Source organism: Mobula hypostoma, chromosome 19 (assembly GCF_963921235.1).
Source record: "Mobula hypostoma chromosome 19, sMobHyp1.1, whole genome shotgun sequence".
NCBI classification, from domain to species: domain Eukaryota; kingdom Metazoa; phylum Chordata; class Chondrichthyes; order Myliobatiformes; family Myliobatidae; genus Mobula; species Mobula hypostoma.
In genome coordinates, this window is record NC_086115.1 from 53,260,059 (window position 1) to 53,277,233 (window position 17,175).

Here is a 17,175-nt window from a genome sequence, read left to right on the forward strand (position 1 = left end):
AATTACTGTATGTCACTTATAAGTCAATAGCATCATAACATTTAAGTAACATTTGGATATTAAACACACAGCACATATTTTCCCCGTATGAACATACAAAATCACTGCAACACACCAATATTGCTGAATCAGTGGGAGCCCTGGGCTTGTTTCCCTGCAACAACATGGTCCCATCGAGGGGCGATGGGAGACAGCGATACTCGAACGGGGTTCCTTATGTCCAGTCTAGTCCGCAATTTAGTTTTCGTTGCATTCATTGCAGAGATATGTTGGAAATGGAAGCAACGCTTTCAGTGCTTTCGTAGCTGTCTCAGGATATTTAGCCTTGACTTTGATCCAGAATGCTGGCAGAGACGTTATGTCAAACATACTTTTCAGCCCGCCATCATTTGTAAGCTTGAGGAGTTGATCTTCTTACTGCGCTGACATGGACGATGCGCGGGCAATGACCTCGCGTGCGTTCAAGCTCAACAGTGGGCATGACAGGGAATGAGGAAAGGTGCAGCTGACTCCTATCGCCAAATCATATCGTTTCCTCGCGGCCCAGTAGCACATGCTTTGCGGCCCGCTGAATGGGGACCGCTGCCTTAAGGAACCAGTTTACTGTTAATATTACAGTATGTTCTACAACATTTTCTGCAGCTATATGTGGAACCACAGGAAGTAGATAAGATTTTTAATGTCTAGTTCTTCTCAGTGTTTACTAAGGAGAAAATCATGGCTGCCAAAGAAATGGGGGATAATAAGTAATGAGATCTTGGAACATATGCATAATAGGAGGAAGGAAATGTAACAGCCTTAAAGCACAAGACCAAATGCACCTCCAGGCCTCATGGATACCTTGGAAGAAATTGATGAGGTCTTTGCAGAGACATTTGCTTCATTATTAACCACTGGTAAAATTCCTGAAGAATGGAAAGTGTTGTTCCAATGTTGTTCCATTGTCCAAGAAGGGTAACAAGGACAGGCCAGGGAATTATACGGTAGTGATACTGTTTTTCAGCAGGAGGGAAGCAACTGGAGGGAATTCTGAGGGACAAGATCTGCCATCACTTGGATAGTCAAGGCCTGATCAAGAATAGTCAGCACAACTTTCATTGTGGAGGTCATGTCTGATGAATCTTTCAGAGTTTTTCAAAGAGGTAACGAAAGGGATAGATGAAGGTAGGGCAGTGCTTATGTCCATACAGACTTTAGTAAAACCTTTGAGTAGGTCCCATGTGGCAGACTCATCTGGAAGATTTGGTTGCATGGGAATCAGGGGGAGTTTATGAGAGGCATTCATAATTGGCTTGATATCAGGTAGCAGAGGCTGATGGTTGGTCAATTCTCCAACTGAAGGTATGTGACTAGTGGGTTCAGTGTTGAGCCCTCTGTATTCATTACTTATATAATAATTTGGATGTTAATATACTGTATGTGGCACATAGTAAATTTGCTGAAAATATTATATTATCTTGTTGAAAGTGAAGCAGGTAACAATGAATTGCAAATAGGTATTGTTCAGTTAAGAAGATGGACTAAGGAATGGCAAATGGATTTAAACTTAGATGAGTGTGACGTAAAGTGGTTTGGACACTCAGACTGGGGTAGAATCTATACAACATACATCAGAGCATTGACAAAATTCGAAGTAAATTTATTACCAAAGTACATATACATACACATGGAATCATTTTCTTGCAGGCATACTCAATAATCCATAATAGAATAATAACTGTAATAGAATCAATGAAAGATCACACCCACTTGGGCAAACCAGTGTGCAAATGATAACCAACTGTGCAAGTACAAAAAGAAAAAAATAAATAAATAAGCAATAAATATCGCAAAATGAGATGAGGAGTCCTTGAAGTGAGAGGAACAGAGGGAGCTGGGAGTACAAGAGCACAGTTCATTGAAAGCAGACACGCGGTTAGAAAAGGTGGTGAAGAAGGCAGTAGTTGTATAACCAGGACTTGTGATCGCAGCTGCTCATCACCTGCTCCTATGGCCTCACGTGACCCTGATGCGGGACTGAGCAGGTGCGACATCTTGCCCAAGCTAACCTGCAGGCTAGTGGAGGGAAGGAGCACCTCACACCTGCTTTGGCAGAGAAGTATCTCCACGCTGTCGCCCGGCACCCTATTATAAGAAAGGTAGTCAAGATGGAGAAGGAGCAGAAAAGATTCATGAGGATACTCCCAGACTAGAGGGCCTGAGTTACAGGGTGAGGATGGCCATGATGTATCACTATTCATTGAAGCACAAGAGACTGAAGGGTAACCTCATAGAAGTTTATAAAATTATGAGGAAGACAGTCATAATCTTTTCCCCAGGGCTGGGGAGACAAAACTAGAGAGCACAGGTACAAAATAAGAGGGAGAGATTTAAAATAGACCCGAGAAGTAATTCTTTACACAGAGGGTAATGAGTACATGGAATGATATGCCAGAGGAAGTGGTCAGGGCAGGTACAATTCCAACATTTAAGACACATTTGGATTTGTACACAGAGGGCAAGGGCTTGAAGGGTTATGGACCGAATGCAGACATCTAGGACTAGCAGAGAGGATGCTGATGTCGGCCTGGAACAATTGGGTCAAAGGACCTGTTTCGTATTGAATTTCCCTTTGCCTCTGAAGTTAGATATATGTCTGCTATGAAGGTTTACACAGGTGGTGCAAGTAGTCAGAGAAAAACTCAAAAACAGCTTGGGGCAATTACAACAAAACATTTATTGATATTCCTACTCCTAGTTTCACTGTCTTTATATCCTTTGATCCCTGGTCAATTATTAAATTCAGAAATCAGCTGGCAATGACTGCATCCACATATAATGGATTGTTAATCTGTTAATTTTTAATTAGTAGGTTCCATTTTGGCAGTTGTTGGTGGGTTAAAAAAGATAATTATTAATAATGTTAAAACAATGACTTACCTGGCTTTGGCAGGACATTTTGGTAACACCAAATTTCTGGCATAAGTAACCAGTTGTAAATACTTGCCATTCTTCATCTATTTCTGTCTGTACTAGGATTTCATATTTCACTTTACGTTCCTGTCTTAAGCTGAAAGCATTGCGTTCAGTAATTCCAAAAGGTATATTTGAATCTGCATGATTTAATCTCTGGAACAGCAATAAAATCAAGAGTTCAGATTCAGGTTTAACATCACTGGCATAATGTCATGAAATTTGTTGTTTTGTGGCGGCAGTACAATGTAATATAAAAAAAATGAAAAAACTATAAATTACAATACGAACTGTGTGTGTATATATATTAAATAAGTAGTGTAAACAGAGAGCAAAAAAAGTGATGTGATGTTCATGAGTTTACTGTCCATTCAGAAATCTGTTGGCAGAGGGGGAGGAGCTGTTCCTGAAATGTTAAATGTTGAGTGTGTGTCTTTAGGCTCCTGTACCTCCTCCTTGATGGTAGCAATGAGAAGAGGGCATGTCCCGGATAATGGGTTGATGCCTTAATAAACTACTACAGATGTACTGTTGAAAGTATTCGGACTGGTTGCATCATAGTCTAGTATTGCAACTCGATTGCACAGGAATGTATGAAGGTGCAGGGAGCAGTGAACTCAGTTTCAATACATCCCCACCATCAGTAGTATCTGCATAAGGCAACATCCATCATCAAAGATCCTCACCATCTGGCCTATCCTATTCTTACACTACCATCAGGCAGTAAGTACTGGAACCTGAAGTGCAACACCAACAGATTCAAGAATGGCCACTTCCCTTCAACCATTCAGTTCTTGAATCAACCTTCACAACATTAATCACTACCTCAGCATAGCAACACATTCACAACTTTGATCACTTAGCGCTACAATGGATTTCAGTTTTTTTGTTCTAGCTGTGTTCTTTCTTTTCAAAATGGTGCATAAATTCTGCTTAATTTATGCTTCACTTAACAATGCAATCTACCTGATTACATTTGCCTGTGATGCTGCTGCAAGTAAGGTTTTCATTGCACCTGTGTCTACACGTACTTGTGCACATAACAAGAAGATTGACTCATTGCTGACTGTGTAGGAGAGCAAACAATGACCTTTAGGAATGGCTCTTGCCAAAATAGCTAAGACTAGGGACTGGTAGGCAGAGTCAAAGTCCGATAAATCAGACAGAAGGATAGTGACAACCTTGAGCAAAAATGGGTGTTCAGATTTGAAACTGAAAGAGAGAAGCGGATAACATAAGGTTGAAAGGAGACAATATGAATTGGGAATAACCTTTTAGGGAGAGGGATGAGGCAGATTGTTTCAGGTAAATAGTGGCAGAAAGCAGAGCTTGTCATCTGTAGAAAATTTGTTTAGCAATGGAATGGAACATACCTGCTCTCTCCAACTTTCAAGCAGTTCTGTAAGAACCACCTGACTGCCGAAGCAGACTGCCTCCATTCTCTTTCATGTTTATCTATTTATTGAGATACAGCGCAGAATACAGCCCCGCTGACCCATTGAGCCAGCAATTCCCTGATTTAATTCTAGCCTAATCATGGGACCATTCAAAATGACCAATTAATCAACTAACCAGAATGTCTTTGGACTGTGGGGTGGGGGGGGGGGGGAACTGGAGCACCAGGAGGAAACCCACATGGTCTCATGAAGAACATACAAACTCCTGACAGGCATCGGCAGGAACTGAAATCATTTCACCCGTACTGTAAAGAATTGTGCTAACTACTATGCTACCATGTTCTGGGTTTTCCAACAATAGGGAAAAATATCTGAACAATTTGAAGTTATAACAGCTTATAATCGCACCATACTGCTCTGTTCACGCTTGCCACTATTTATCAGCCAGCTGTCCTGTGTTCAGTTTGCGTACCCGATTTTATTATTTAAATTATGTTACTAAAACACCGTAGCGAACATGATCACCATCTTGATCCCTTCTTGCTAAGATAATGGGGATTAATATGACACTATTATTTTACCCCAAAGCAATATTATTCAATTTTCTTTAAAAGATAAAAGGCAGACATGAAAGATAAAATGCTGTGAATATTTAACTAATGCTAATTAAGTTAGAACAAATTGAACCAGATCACTTGCAGAATATTTTCATCTAATTTGCATTGTAAATGCAAATATTACATAATTATATTGACAGACAGAGCTACATATACTCATTTGATCTTTCTGTAAATTAATTTAGTGAACGTCTACAATTATGCATAATAGAGGCCACAGTTCTTTTTCTCGCTATTTTCTTACATATACGCATATACTGCCTGGCTGCTCTTGGCATTCAGATTTCATTCTTCTGTAACTTGCAAACATTTACGCTAAAATGAGCATTCATTGTGCATTTTAAAGATCTCTAGTAACTAGACCAAAGGGATATTGTGTCCTTGCAATGGCAGTCCATCATTTTGAGAAAGGCTTTTAAAGTAAAAAGTGGACATGTTATATGAGAACACAATATATAGGAGCAGAAACAGGTCATTTGGCCCATCGAACCTGCTCCACCATTTCATCATGGCTGATCCAATTTTCCTCTCAACCCCAATCTCCTGCCTTCTCCCCACATTCCTTCATGCCTGACCAATCAAGATATCTAGCAACCTCTGCTTTGAATATATATAAAGACATGGCCTCCACAGCTGCCTGTGGCAAAGAATTTCACAGATTCACCACTCTCTGGCTAAAGAAATTCCTCCTCATTTCTGTCCTAAAAGGACTCCCTTCTATTCTGAGGCTCAGTCCTCTGGTTTTAGACTCTTCCCTCCATAAAAAACATTCTCTCCACATCCACTCTATCAAGGCCTTTCACTATTCGATATGCTTCAATGAGGTCACCGCTCATTCTCTAGTGAATACAAGCCCAAAGGAAATCAAATGCTCTTCATATGACAAGGCATTCAATCCTGGAATCATTTTTGTGAACCTCATTTGAACCCTCTCTAGTAACAGCACATCCTTTCTAAGATAAGGGGCCCAAAAGGGAGGAAGATAAAGAATGGTAGGGTGAAGGAACCATGGGTGACAAGTGAGGTGGAAAATCTAGTCAGGTGGAAAAAAGCGGCATACATGAGGTTTAGGAAGCAAGGATCAGATGGGTCTATTGAGGAATATAGGGTAGCAAGAAAGGAGCTTAAGAAGGGGCTGAGAAGAGCAAGAAGGGGGTATGAGAAGGCCTTGGCGAGTAGGGTAAAGGTAAACCCCAAGGCATTCTTCAATTACGTGAAGAACAAAAGGATGACAGGAGTGAAGGTAGGACCGATTAGAGATAAAGGTGGGAAGATGTGCCTGGAGGCTGTGGAAGTGAGCGAGGTCCTCAATGAATACTTCTCTTCCGTATTCACCAATGAGAGGGAACTTGATGAAGATGAGGACAATATGAGTGAGGTTGATGTTCTGGAGCACGTTGATATTAAGGGAGAGGAGGTGTTGGAGTTGTTAAGATACGTTAGGACGGGTAAGTCCCCGGGGCCTGACGGAATATTCCCCAGGCTGCTCCAGGAGGCAAGGGAAGAGATTGCTGAGCCTCTGGCTAGGATCTTTGTGTCCTTGTTGTCCACGGGAATGGTACTGGAGGATTGGAGGGAGGTGAATGTTGTCCCCTTGTTCAAAAAAGGTAGTAGGGATAGTCCAGGTAATTATAGACCAGTGAGCTTTACGTCTGTGGTGGGAAAGTTGTTGGAAAAGATTCTTAGAGATAGGATCTACGGGCATTTAGAGAATCATGGTCTGATCAGGGTCAGTCAGCATGGCTTTGTGAAGGGCAGATCGTGTCTAACAAGCCTGATAGAGTTCTTTGAGGTGGTGACCAGGCAAATAGATGAGGGTAGTGCAATGGATGTAATCTATATGAATTTTAGTAAGGCATTTGACAAGGTTCCACACGGTAGGCTTATTCAGAAAGTCAGAAGGCATGGAATCCAGGGAAGTTTGGCCAGGTGGATTCAGAATTGGCTTGCCTGCAGAAGGCAGAGGATCGTGCTGGAGGGAGTACATTCGGGTTGGAGGGTTGTGACTAGTGATGTCCCACAAGGATCGGTTCTGGGACCTCTACTTTTCGTGATTTTTATTAATGACCTGGATGTGGAGGTAGAAGGGTGGGTTGGCAAGTTTGCAGACGACAGAAAGGTTGGTGGTGTTGTGGATAGTGTAGAGGATTGTCGAAGATTGCAGAGAGACATTGATAGGATGCAGAAGTGGGCTGAGAAGTGGCAGATGGAGTTCAACCCAGAGAAGTGTGAGGTGGTACACTTTGGAAGGACAAACTCCAAGGAAGAGTACAAAGTAAATGGCAGGATACTTGGTAGTGTGGAGGAGCAGAGGGATCTTTGGGTACATGTCCACAGATCCCTGAAAGTTGCCTCACAGGTAGATAGGGTAGTTAAGAAAGCTTATGGGGTGTTAGCTTTCATAAGTCAAGGGATAGAGTTTAAGAGTCGTGAGGTAATGATGCAGCTCTATAAAACTCTGGTTAGGCCACACATGGAGTACTGTGTCCAGTTCTGGTTGCCTCACCATAGGAAGGATATGGAAGCATTGGAAAGGGTACAGAGGAGATTTACCAGGATGCTGCCTGGTTTAGAGAGTATGGATTATGATTAGAGATTAAGGGAGCTAGGGCTTTACTCTTTGGAGAGAAGGAGGATGAGAGGAGACATGATAGAGGTATACAAGATATTAAGAGGAATAGTTAGCGTGGATAGCCAGTGCCTCGTCCCCAGGGCACCACTGCTCAATACAAGAGGACATGGCTTTAAGGTAAGGGGTGGGAAGTTCAAGGGGGGATATTAGAGGAAGGATTTTTACTCAGAGAGTGGTTGGTGCGTGAAATGCACTGCCTGAGTCAGTGGTGGAGGCAGATACACTAGTGATATTTAAGAGACTACTAGACAGGTATATGGAGGAATTTAAGGTGGGGGTGGTTATATGGGAGGCAGAGTTTGAGGGTCGGCACAACATTGTGGCTGAAGGGCCTGTACCGTGCTGTATTATTCTATGTTCTATGTTCTAAAGGTGCTCACAACACTCGAAGTGAGGACTCTCCAGTGCTTTATAAAGTCTCAACATTACATCCTTGCATTTATATTCTAGTCCTCTTGAAATGAATGCTAACATTGCATTTGCCTTCCTCACCACAGACTCAATCTGCAAATTAACCTTAAGGGAATCCTGCACAAAGACTCCCAAGTACTTTTGCACCTCCGTTTTTAATATTTTCTCTCTTATCAGAAAATAGTCAACCCTTGTATTTCTTTAACCAAAGTGCATAACCATACACTTCCTGACACTGTATTCCGTACGTCTTTTCTTTGTCCATTCTCCTAATTTGTCACCTTCTGGCCCTATGTCACCTCTTTCTAATGATTGATTTAATTTTTTACCAACAGAGCAATGTCACCCTCTCTGCCTTCCTGCCTGTCCTTTCGATACAATGTGTATCCTTGGACATTAGCTCCCAGCTATAATCTTCTTCCAGCCATGATTCAGTGATGCCTACTACTACGTCGACTCAGGCCTAGGGGGCCAGCGTCGGGCACGGTGATGGACTCTCCACTTCTCCCTCTCCCTCATCAGTGTGTTCAGTTCATCCGCATTAGCCGCGCTGCTGTCTTTGAGAAGCGTGTTGACCATAGTCTTGGGAGGGTGCCCAGGGTTCATCCTCCCATGCTTGGACTCCCATATGATGACTAAGCTGGCAGGTAGCTCGGGATGGCGTAGACAGTGCCCCACTAGTTGCAGTCTTCTCACCTCGATTTTAGTGGTGAGCATCTGTAGGTCGTTATAGAGCTCAACGTTCATCATATGCTGTTGCCAACTCACGTCAAGAGCCATCCGGAGCACTGTGACTGTCCGCTCCTAGGACCTCTTGCCACCACCATTATCCAAAGTGATAAAGTGACTTACCTGTTGTTGAGGGGAATGGGATTGCCACAGGGATATTCTACACCAGCTCTTTATCCCCTTTCCCCTTCCTGACTGTCACCCAGTTTCCTGTGTCCTGAATCTTGGGTGTAATTACCTCTCTATATGTCCTATCTATCACTCCCTCAGCCTCCTGAATGATCCGGAGTTCGTCCAGTTCCAGCTCCAACTCCTTAACATGGTTTGTTAGAAACTGCAGCTGGATGCACTTCTCGCAGTTGTAGTCCTCCGGGACACTGGAGATCTCTCTGTCGTCCCACATCCTGCAAGAGGAGCATTCCACTATCCTGCCTGGCATCTCTACTGTCCTAGCTGAGTAGATATAAAGAAAAGAACGAAGAAACTTGAGCTTTTCTTTCCATTGCTTTCTCTGACTGAAGCCTCAAGATCACCTCCCTGACTATGTCTACTTAGATGATGGCTGTTGCAACGATGCCCACAGTGCTTGTCCCTGCCTTCCTTTAATTTGCTCTTGCAAATCAATCTCAAATGTCGATTGGCCACTAGTCAAAGTTCTTTTCCACTGTACTGACTCGTTTCTACCTTTTATCCTCAGGCAGTGTGGAGGGCTGTATCCACTACTTTTTGTAGGATTTCTTATCCAAGACCAGGCCTGTCAATATACTCTCCATTACACATCTATTCAAACTTCTCAAATTTTTAGATGTCATGCCTAATCTTCAAAAACTCCTATGAACTAGAGGAGCTGCCGTGCATGCTACACAATTGCACTCATATGCTGGGTGCAGGACAGGTCCTCCAAAATAACACCAAGGAATTTAAAGTTGCTGTCCCTCGCCACCTCCGATCCTCTGATAAGGACTGGCTTATGGATTCTGATTTCCCTCTCTTGAAGTCAATAAGCAGCTCCTTGGTCTTGCTGACACTGAGTAAGAGGTTGTTGTTATGGCACCACTCAACCAGATTTTCTACCTCCCTCCTATATGCTGATTCATCACCAACTTTGATCTGGCCTACAAGAGTGGTGTTATCAGCAAACTGGAATATGGTATCTGAGCTGTGCTTAATGGAATTGATAGAAAGTTCAAGGCTACAGAATAAAGCAGAATATATCAGAAACACACAGAGGTCTAGAAATTGCAGTGCGCTCATTAAAGGCACTCTACATGATCATTGTTTGGTATGCCACTGATCATTTCAGTGAGCATTCACAGATTTCAGTAGTGTGACTGGTTAAAGCTCTGTGACATGACTAAACTGTGTGGTCAGGAATCTTTCAGAGGGTAGGCCTCAAAATCCCCGGCCTTGCCTGCTTTTGGCGACCGAGAAGGAGGTCGAATCGTTCGGACAGAGATGGCGCTCAGAACTCGGTGTCGGAGGGCTGATCAGAGCGCAAAGTTTTCGGATGACTCAAGAGTCGGATTGTGGTCGGCATGGCAGGGAGAGTTTTTCTTCCTTCTCCTGTCTGCATGAGATGTGGGACATTTGAGAAACTTCGAACTTTATTGTGCTCATGGACTTCTTCATCAAGTTATGGTATTGTTGCACTGTTTGTAACTATGTGTTATAATTATGTGGTTTTGTCAGTTTTTTCAGTCTTGGTCTGTCCTGTGTTTTGTGATATCACACCGGAGGAAATAATGTATCATTTCTTAATGCATGCATTACTAAATGACAATAAAAGAGGACTGCGTGTCTTCATAATCTAAACATCCTTTACACCGAAAAGAAGATTTTGCAGTCTGATCCGGTACTGGGAATGGGGCATGGTTAGGAATGAAACAAATGTGTTAGTCAGTTTACATTTCAGTACTAGCTGACCAGCAGGGCTGTTTGTGCTCTGTTGGGGAAGATGAGAGTGAGCCAGCTGCCTATGGATAGACAAAAAGCAGAGAAGTAGAGAACAGCATGGTCATTGGGAAGCACAGGGTCCACCAGATGGAGATTGAAAAGTAATGCTGTGAGTGCTTTTAGGACCAGGAGCAAGATTGATCCATGGGACAATACTGTCCATTTTCTCTGACAAACTAGTCATGGGCATTAGCACATTTCATTTTGGGAAAAGTCCATTTTCAATAAATGAGTGCTAAAATTAAAAGCAATACTTAACCGAACATCATTTTCCTTGGTAAATACAAAGGGGAAGTACTCAGTTAGGACCTTGGCCACATCACAGGACTTCACAAATAGATTGGTCCCTTAGGAGACCCATTCTTTCCATGGGTTCTTTCACTTGCTCCTGGTGTACTTATAGAATGTTTTGGATTCCCATTAATTTTACTTGGCAGGTATATTTCATCGTGCCTTTATACCCTCTTGATTTTTCCTTAAGATGTCTACACACCTTACATTCCTCAAGAAATTCCCTTCATCCCTGTTGCTTATATCTGCCATATGTTTTCTGCTATTTCCTGATTAAACTTACAACATCTTTTGTCTTTCAGGTTATCTTGTCTTGCCATTCTTTGCCATCCACACTCATCAGAACATTCTGGCCCTAAACTCTTACTAACATTCTTTTAAGAAACTCCCACTTGTGAGCTGCTGTTTTACCTGCAAACATCTTCTCCCAATTTGTTTTCACTGGGTCCTCTCTTACATTATTGACACTAGACTTCCCCCACTAAGAAAGAAAGACACTAAGAAACAGAGAAAAAAAATCCAGACTTAGTTACTATTCACTCTCCTCAATGAAGCCAACACTCTTCAAAGCCCACACTTTGACCTCAGACACCCCTCATAAAATGTTTATTCACCACCTCCAGCAAAGGGGCATCTAACTCACTAGGATTAATGTGAACAGTTATTTTAGAGGACACATCATTTGGGAGATGATGCAAGTAAGCTGTCACATTTCCTGTGCCTCCTGAACTTCGACAAGGCTATAATCATGCCGAAAGAGAAAGAATCGTACGTGATTCCTTGGATATTTTGTGCTTATAAAAATCAGTACTTCATAGACCTGGAAGAAATTAGCAAGGCCATTCTCTAAATGCATTTGAAAATTCGGTTTATTCACTTTAGAATATCTAGCCCAATATTTTTTTAAATGCTGAGTAATTGATAAACGTCAGTGTGGAAAGGGTTCTTGGTATTTTGGCTTATGAACTTAGAAATAGCAAGCTGTCAGTGGTGCAAATGGTATGTTGCCATTCATTGCAAAACGGTAGGAGTGCAAGAATAAGGGTGTCTTGTTGCAATCTTGCAGGGTTTTGGTAAGACCACATCCTGGAGTATAGTGCAGAGTTTTGCTTTCTGTGCGTAAGGAAAACTGTAATTTCCATGGAGCTACTGAAATATAGTTTCAGTAGATTGATTCTCACAACAATTAGGTTGTCCTCTGGGGAAACAATATAGCTATTCTATTCTCATGAGAATTTTTATAATAAGAGATGTAAATTTTGAAACATAACCAATTCCTACAGAAATTTTTAATGTAAATGCTGAGAGGTTACTTACTTTGGCTGGAGTACGTAGAATGAGGGGATAGTTCCACGATAGGGATTGGCCATTTAGAATTAAGATGAAGAGAACATTGGCATTGAATACATTTAGGAGTTTGATGGATGTTTATACACTTATGGAATCAAGGGACATGAGAATGATACCAAAAGGTGGACCAGAGGTGCAGTCACAGCCAAGAAGTCTTCGATGGTGAAGTGGTCATTTTGTTTACAACAGCATCTAAGATTTTAAGGTTAAGACTAGCTTTATTTGACACAGGTACATCAAAATATGGAAACATGCAGTGAAATGCTCTGTTTATGTCAATGAGCAACATAGTCCTAGGATGTTTCTGCTGCCACATAGCACACCCACAACTTACTAACCCCTAAACATATGCTTTATGAATGTGGGAGGAAACCGGAACACCAGGAGGAAAACCATGCGGCCATGGGGACTTCTTGCCGACAATGGTGGAAATCGAACCCCATTTGCTAATCGCTGGCATTGTAAAACATTGCACTAACCAGTATGCTACTGCGCCACCCTTATGCTACTTAAAGTGCTTATGTTTAATGCTCTTATGTTTTAAACCTTTCTGCATTGTGAAACAAGATTCAAAACTGGTGCCAATTGTCATAATACAAAAACTGTGATTCGGATCTTTCTACTCTTAGATATAAAAATTATTTATGTTTAACAAAAACAACCTGTTTAACTGTATATCATAAATATGAGAAATTCTGCAAGTGCTGGAAATCCAAAGCAACACATAAAATTCTGGAGGAACTCAGCAAGTCTGGCAGCATCTATGGAAATGAATAAACAGCCAACATTTCAGGTCAAAAACCTTCTTGCAAATGAGAAAGGAAGGGGTAAGATGCAAGAATAAAAATGTGGAGGGAGGGGAAGGAGAATAGCTAGAAGGTGACAGGTGAAGACAAGTGTGTCGGAAAGGTAGAGGGCTGGTGAAGAAGGAATCTGATAGGAGACAGAGTGGACCATAGGAGAAAGGGAAGGAGGAGGGGCAACAGGGAGAGGTGATAAGCAGGTGAGAAGAGGTAAGAGGACAGAGTGGGGAATAGAAGAAGAGCGGAGGGGGAGGGAAACATATTTTTACCAGAAGGAGAAATCAATATTCATGCCATCAGTTTGGGGTTTCCCAGATGGGATGCAAGGTGTTGCCCCACCATCCTAAGGGTGGCCTCATCATGGCACAACAGAAGACCATGGACTGTCATGCCAGAACGCGAATGAGAATTGGAGGTGAAATGTTTGGCCACTGGGAAGTTTTGCTTTTGGTGGATGGAGCAGAGATGCTCAATGAAGCAGTCTCCCAATTTACGACAGGTCTCACCAATGTAGAGGAGGCCACATGGGGAGCCATAGACACAATAGACCACCCCAGTTGATTCATAGGTGAAATATTGCCTCACCTGGAAGAACTGTTTGCGACCCTGAATGGAGGTAAGGGAGGAGGTGAATGGGCAGATGTAGCACTTAGGCACCTTGCAAGGATAAGTGCCAGGAAGGAGATTAGTGGGGAGGGATGTATGCCATCTGTTACTATTGAACAAATTCAATCATCTGAGCACTAGAGAGAGCACATACTCTCTTAAAGCCATGGGTAGAGATTTGATAGAGGAATCCAATCTGGTCATGAAGATTTCCACTAGGGACACATATGGGTGTGTCTTTCGAAGTTCAAAGTACATTTATTATCAAATTACGTATACCATATACAACCTTGACATCTATCTTCTTGCAGGCAGCCACAGAACAAAGAAACACATTAGAATTGATGAAAAATCATACACAACAAACACGTGCAAATAGTAATAAAAAAGTAAATAGATAACACATAGAGCATGAGTTGAAGAATCCCTAAAAATGAGTCCACAGTTGTGGAGTCAGTTCAGTGCTGAGGTGAGTGATGCCAGTCCAGAAGCCCATTGGCCGTAGGGCAACAATAGCTCCTGAACCTGTTGGCATGGGACCCCAAGGAGGGAGGAGTTGATGGTCGTACAGAGAAGAGGGGTTATTGACTTCAACAATTTTAATCTGGCTTGATGCTTTAATCAGCACAGATTTGTTTTCTGCTCTCAGGCCTCAACGCAGTGCCCACTCCCAGTGACGGCCACTCGGCCATACCTGCATTCTTGAGAGTCAAATTTGTCATTCCCACTAGGTTTAAAATAAATAAATTTTATTAGGATTTCCCAACAATTATGATGAATGCAATCAACTTTATGTTGCACAAACCTCTTGGTGTTACTTGTTGATACATACTACTTTAACACTTCCTTGACTGAAGGAATAGTTCTGGTGGGAGCTGAACGACCATCTGATAATCTGCATAGTGATCTGAAAACCTGTGATTTGCCATGGTGCTTTTATCTTAATCAATGTCAGGGGTTTCTTTTTTACTGTCGGCTAATAAGTTTTAGTAGTGACTTCAGAGTCCTTTGTACAGGTTGCATGGAAGTTATACCAACATTGGCCCACACTGTGCCTGTCTTTTTGTGGGATGCAGTTAGCAGCCAACATCCATTCCAAGGCCACAGACTACCATGGCTTTCCCACCACCCTACCTCTTGTGAGGATACTACTTCATTTCTCACTTTCTTGACTGCCATTGTATCAGGTGCCTCTAAGTTACCTTTGTTCTTTCTGAACTATGGCTTTACCTCTTCCATGGTTAACAGAATCTATTTTCTACAGCAGTGCTCTTATCCTCTCTCATCCTGGTCAGAGTTTCCCTGATCCTACTCTCTCCACCCAGCCTCTCCATTTACCTTCCATATTTCCTGCCACCTTCAATATCATTCCAGGTCCAGATGCATCTTCCTCTCCCCTCACCTTTCAGTGTTCCTAACAAGTGTTCCCTTTGTGACTCCCTGGTCAGCCCTCTTGCTTTCATCTTTCTTTCCACCTTTCCCCATATAAATGTGAGCAGCCGGCAAAAATAGCACTTCCTTGCACACCAATGATGTCACCTCGACTGGTGACAAAACGTTTACAAGCTCCAGGCTTGGCGAACAACTCTACAAACAACCTCTTCCCATCCCACAGAACCAAACACTTCTTCCAAGTGAAATCAGTGAAGCAATGACTCACTCACATTCCTTCCAGTCTCATTTATTTTACTTAGAGATATAGCACAGGCACAGGCCTTTCCGGCCCTATGAGCCCCCACCACCCAATTACATCTATGTGACAAATAAATCTACTAACCCGTACGCCTTTGGAATGTGGGAGGAAACTGGAGCACCTGGAGGAACCCATATGGTCATGGAAAGAATGTACAAATTCCTTATGGACAGCAGTGGAATCGACCAGGTCACTGGCATTGTAATAGCATTACACATTTAGAAACCCAACACAAATTGATTGACTTCTTTGTGAAGCACTTATGTTCGGTCCACAGACCTGACCCTGAGCTTCCTTTTGCCTATTACATTAATTTTCCATCCCACTCCCACTCCAACCCATCTGTCTGTGGCCTCCTGAACTGTTGTAATGAAATCCAATGTAAGCTGGATCAACAGCATGTAATTTTCCGTTTGGGCACGTTGCAGTCTTCTAGACTCAATAGTTTCAGATAACATGTTTTCTGTTTGTATCGGACTGTCTGGTTTTGCCATAAGACATTCATCTGTAATATTGGCTGAGCACTGCCAGGCAATCCATAAAGCTTAAGCAGCTTTATTAGTGCTTGCTCACTTTAACTGGTCTCATCTCATGGCCTTTGCCTGTCTTTGCTTCTGTCCTCTCTGTAAATGCCTTCTTTAATCTATCACCCACTTTATTTCCTTGGCACACTAGCCTCAGCCCCTCAGAAATATTCTCTTTGTTCTGTACATGCCTCCCCCACGTTCTCTGGAATTTAAAACTAATTGATTTTCTCTCTTGGTCAGTTTTAGCAGAAGGTCTTTAATCTGAAACATCAGCTCTGTTCTCCTTTCCACTGTTGATGTTTGGCTTGTAGAGAGTTTCAAAAGTTTCTGTTTTCAGTTCAAACTTGCAGTTTTTTAATTCCGTTTTTATGAGTGCTAGTTGACTACGTGGGCCAGCTGGTGGTGTAGTGGCATCAACACTGGACTTCCAGGCAGATGGTTCTGAGTTTGAATCCTGATGGGCCCCAACTTGGGCAGTAGCAGTATCTACGCGGAAGAAAGGCTTGGCAATCTACTTCTGTATCTTTCCATGAAACTCTATGGACAACTATACTATCAATAGGGGAGCCATGAGCCAATGACAACTTAGTGGTACTCAGTAGTAACAGTTGGCTAGAAAGGTGCCTTGTTTGACTATAAGGTGCATTACAGATAAGGCTACTGTGCTTTCACTTGAATTGTAAGATCTTTCAATGATCATGTGTATGGAGACAAGTATTTCATCAACCTGGGTCTCATATTACATCATGCTCCACTGAAATGTTGCCTTAGATATTTCATGGTGAGATTCTGTAAGGGTGTTCTCAGCAAGGATGGATGGATGGATCTCAGCAGATGGACTCTTCCAGAAACCCAAGTCAAGACTTTTGATATTTCATAGTGCTCATTGGTGCTTAAATGAAAAAAGTGTAATCAACTCATTTTGAACTTCACTTTGACTACTTGGGCAAGTGGTTGCTTCTGATCAGATTGGAGTAAATGACTGATATGTAGACTAACAGTACTTTTCAGGGATGACTAAATTCTTGTTCTGGAAAGAGAGCAGATAATGGACTGAGTGGCACACCACACTGCTCATATTATCATTCCGTACCATAATGTTCAGTTTTGCCTGGAGTTTATGAAGTTATTTCACAAATCAAAGGACTGCTGATTATAAAAAAGAACTTCAATGCACTTGTTGAATCTCAATAATCTGAATATCATCTGAATTC

General features: G+C 42.2%; 1 protein-coding gene across 1 annotated transcript in view; it reads right to left on the reverse strand.

Annotated features, from left to right (window-relative positions):
* btbd16 (BTB (POZ) domain containing 16) overlaps positions 1-17,175 on the reverse strand; it is a 127,935-nt gene that overhangs the window by 1,967 nt on the left and 108,793 nt on the right. The window contains exon 16 of the mRNA XM_063071117.1: positions 2,920-3,108. Within this exon, the coding sequence (XP_062927187.1) occupies positions 2,920-3,108 (189 nt within the window). The remainder of the gene's footprint in view (positions 1-2,919; positions 3,109-17,175) is intronic.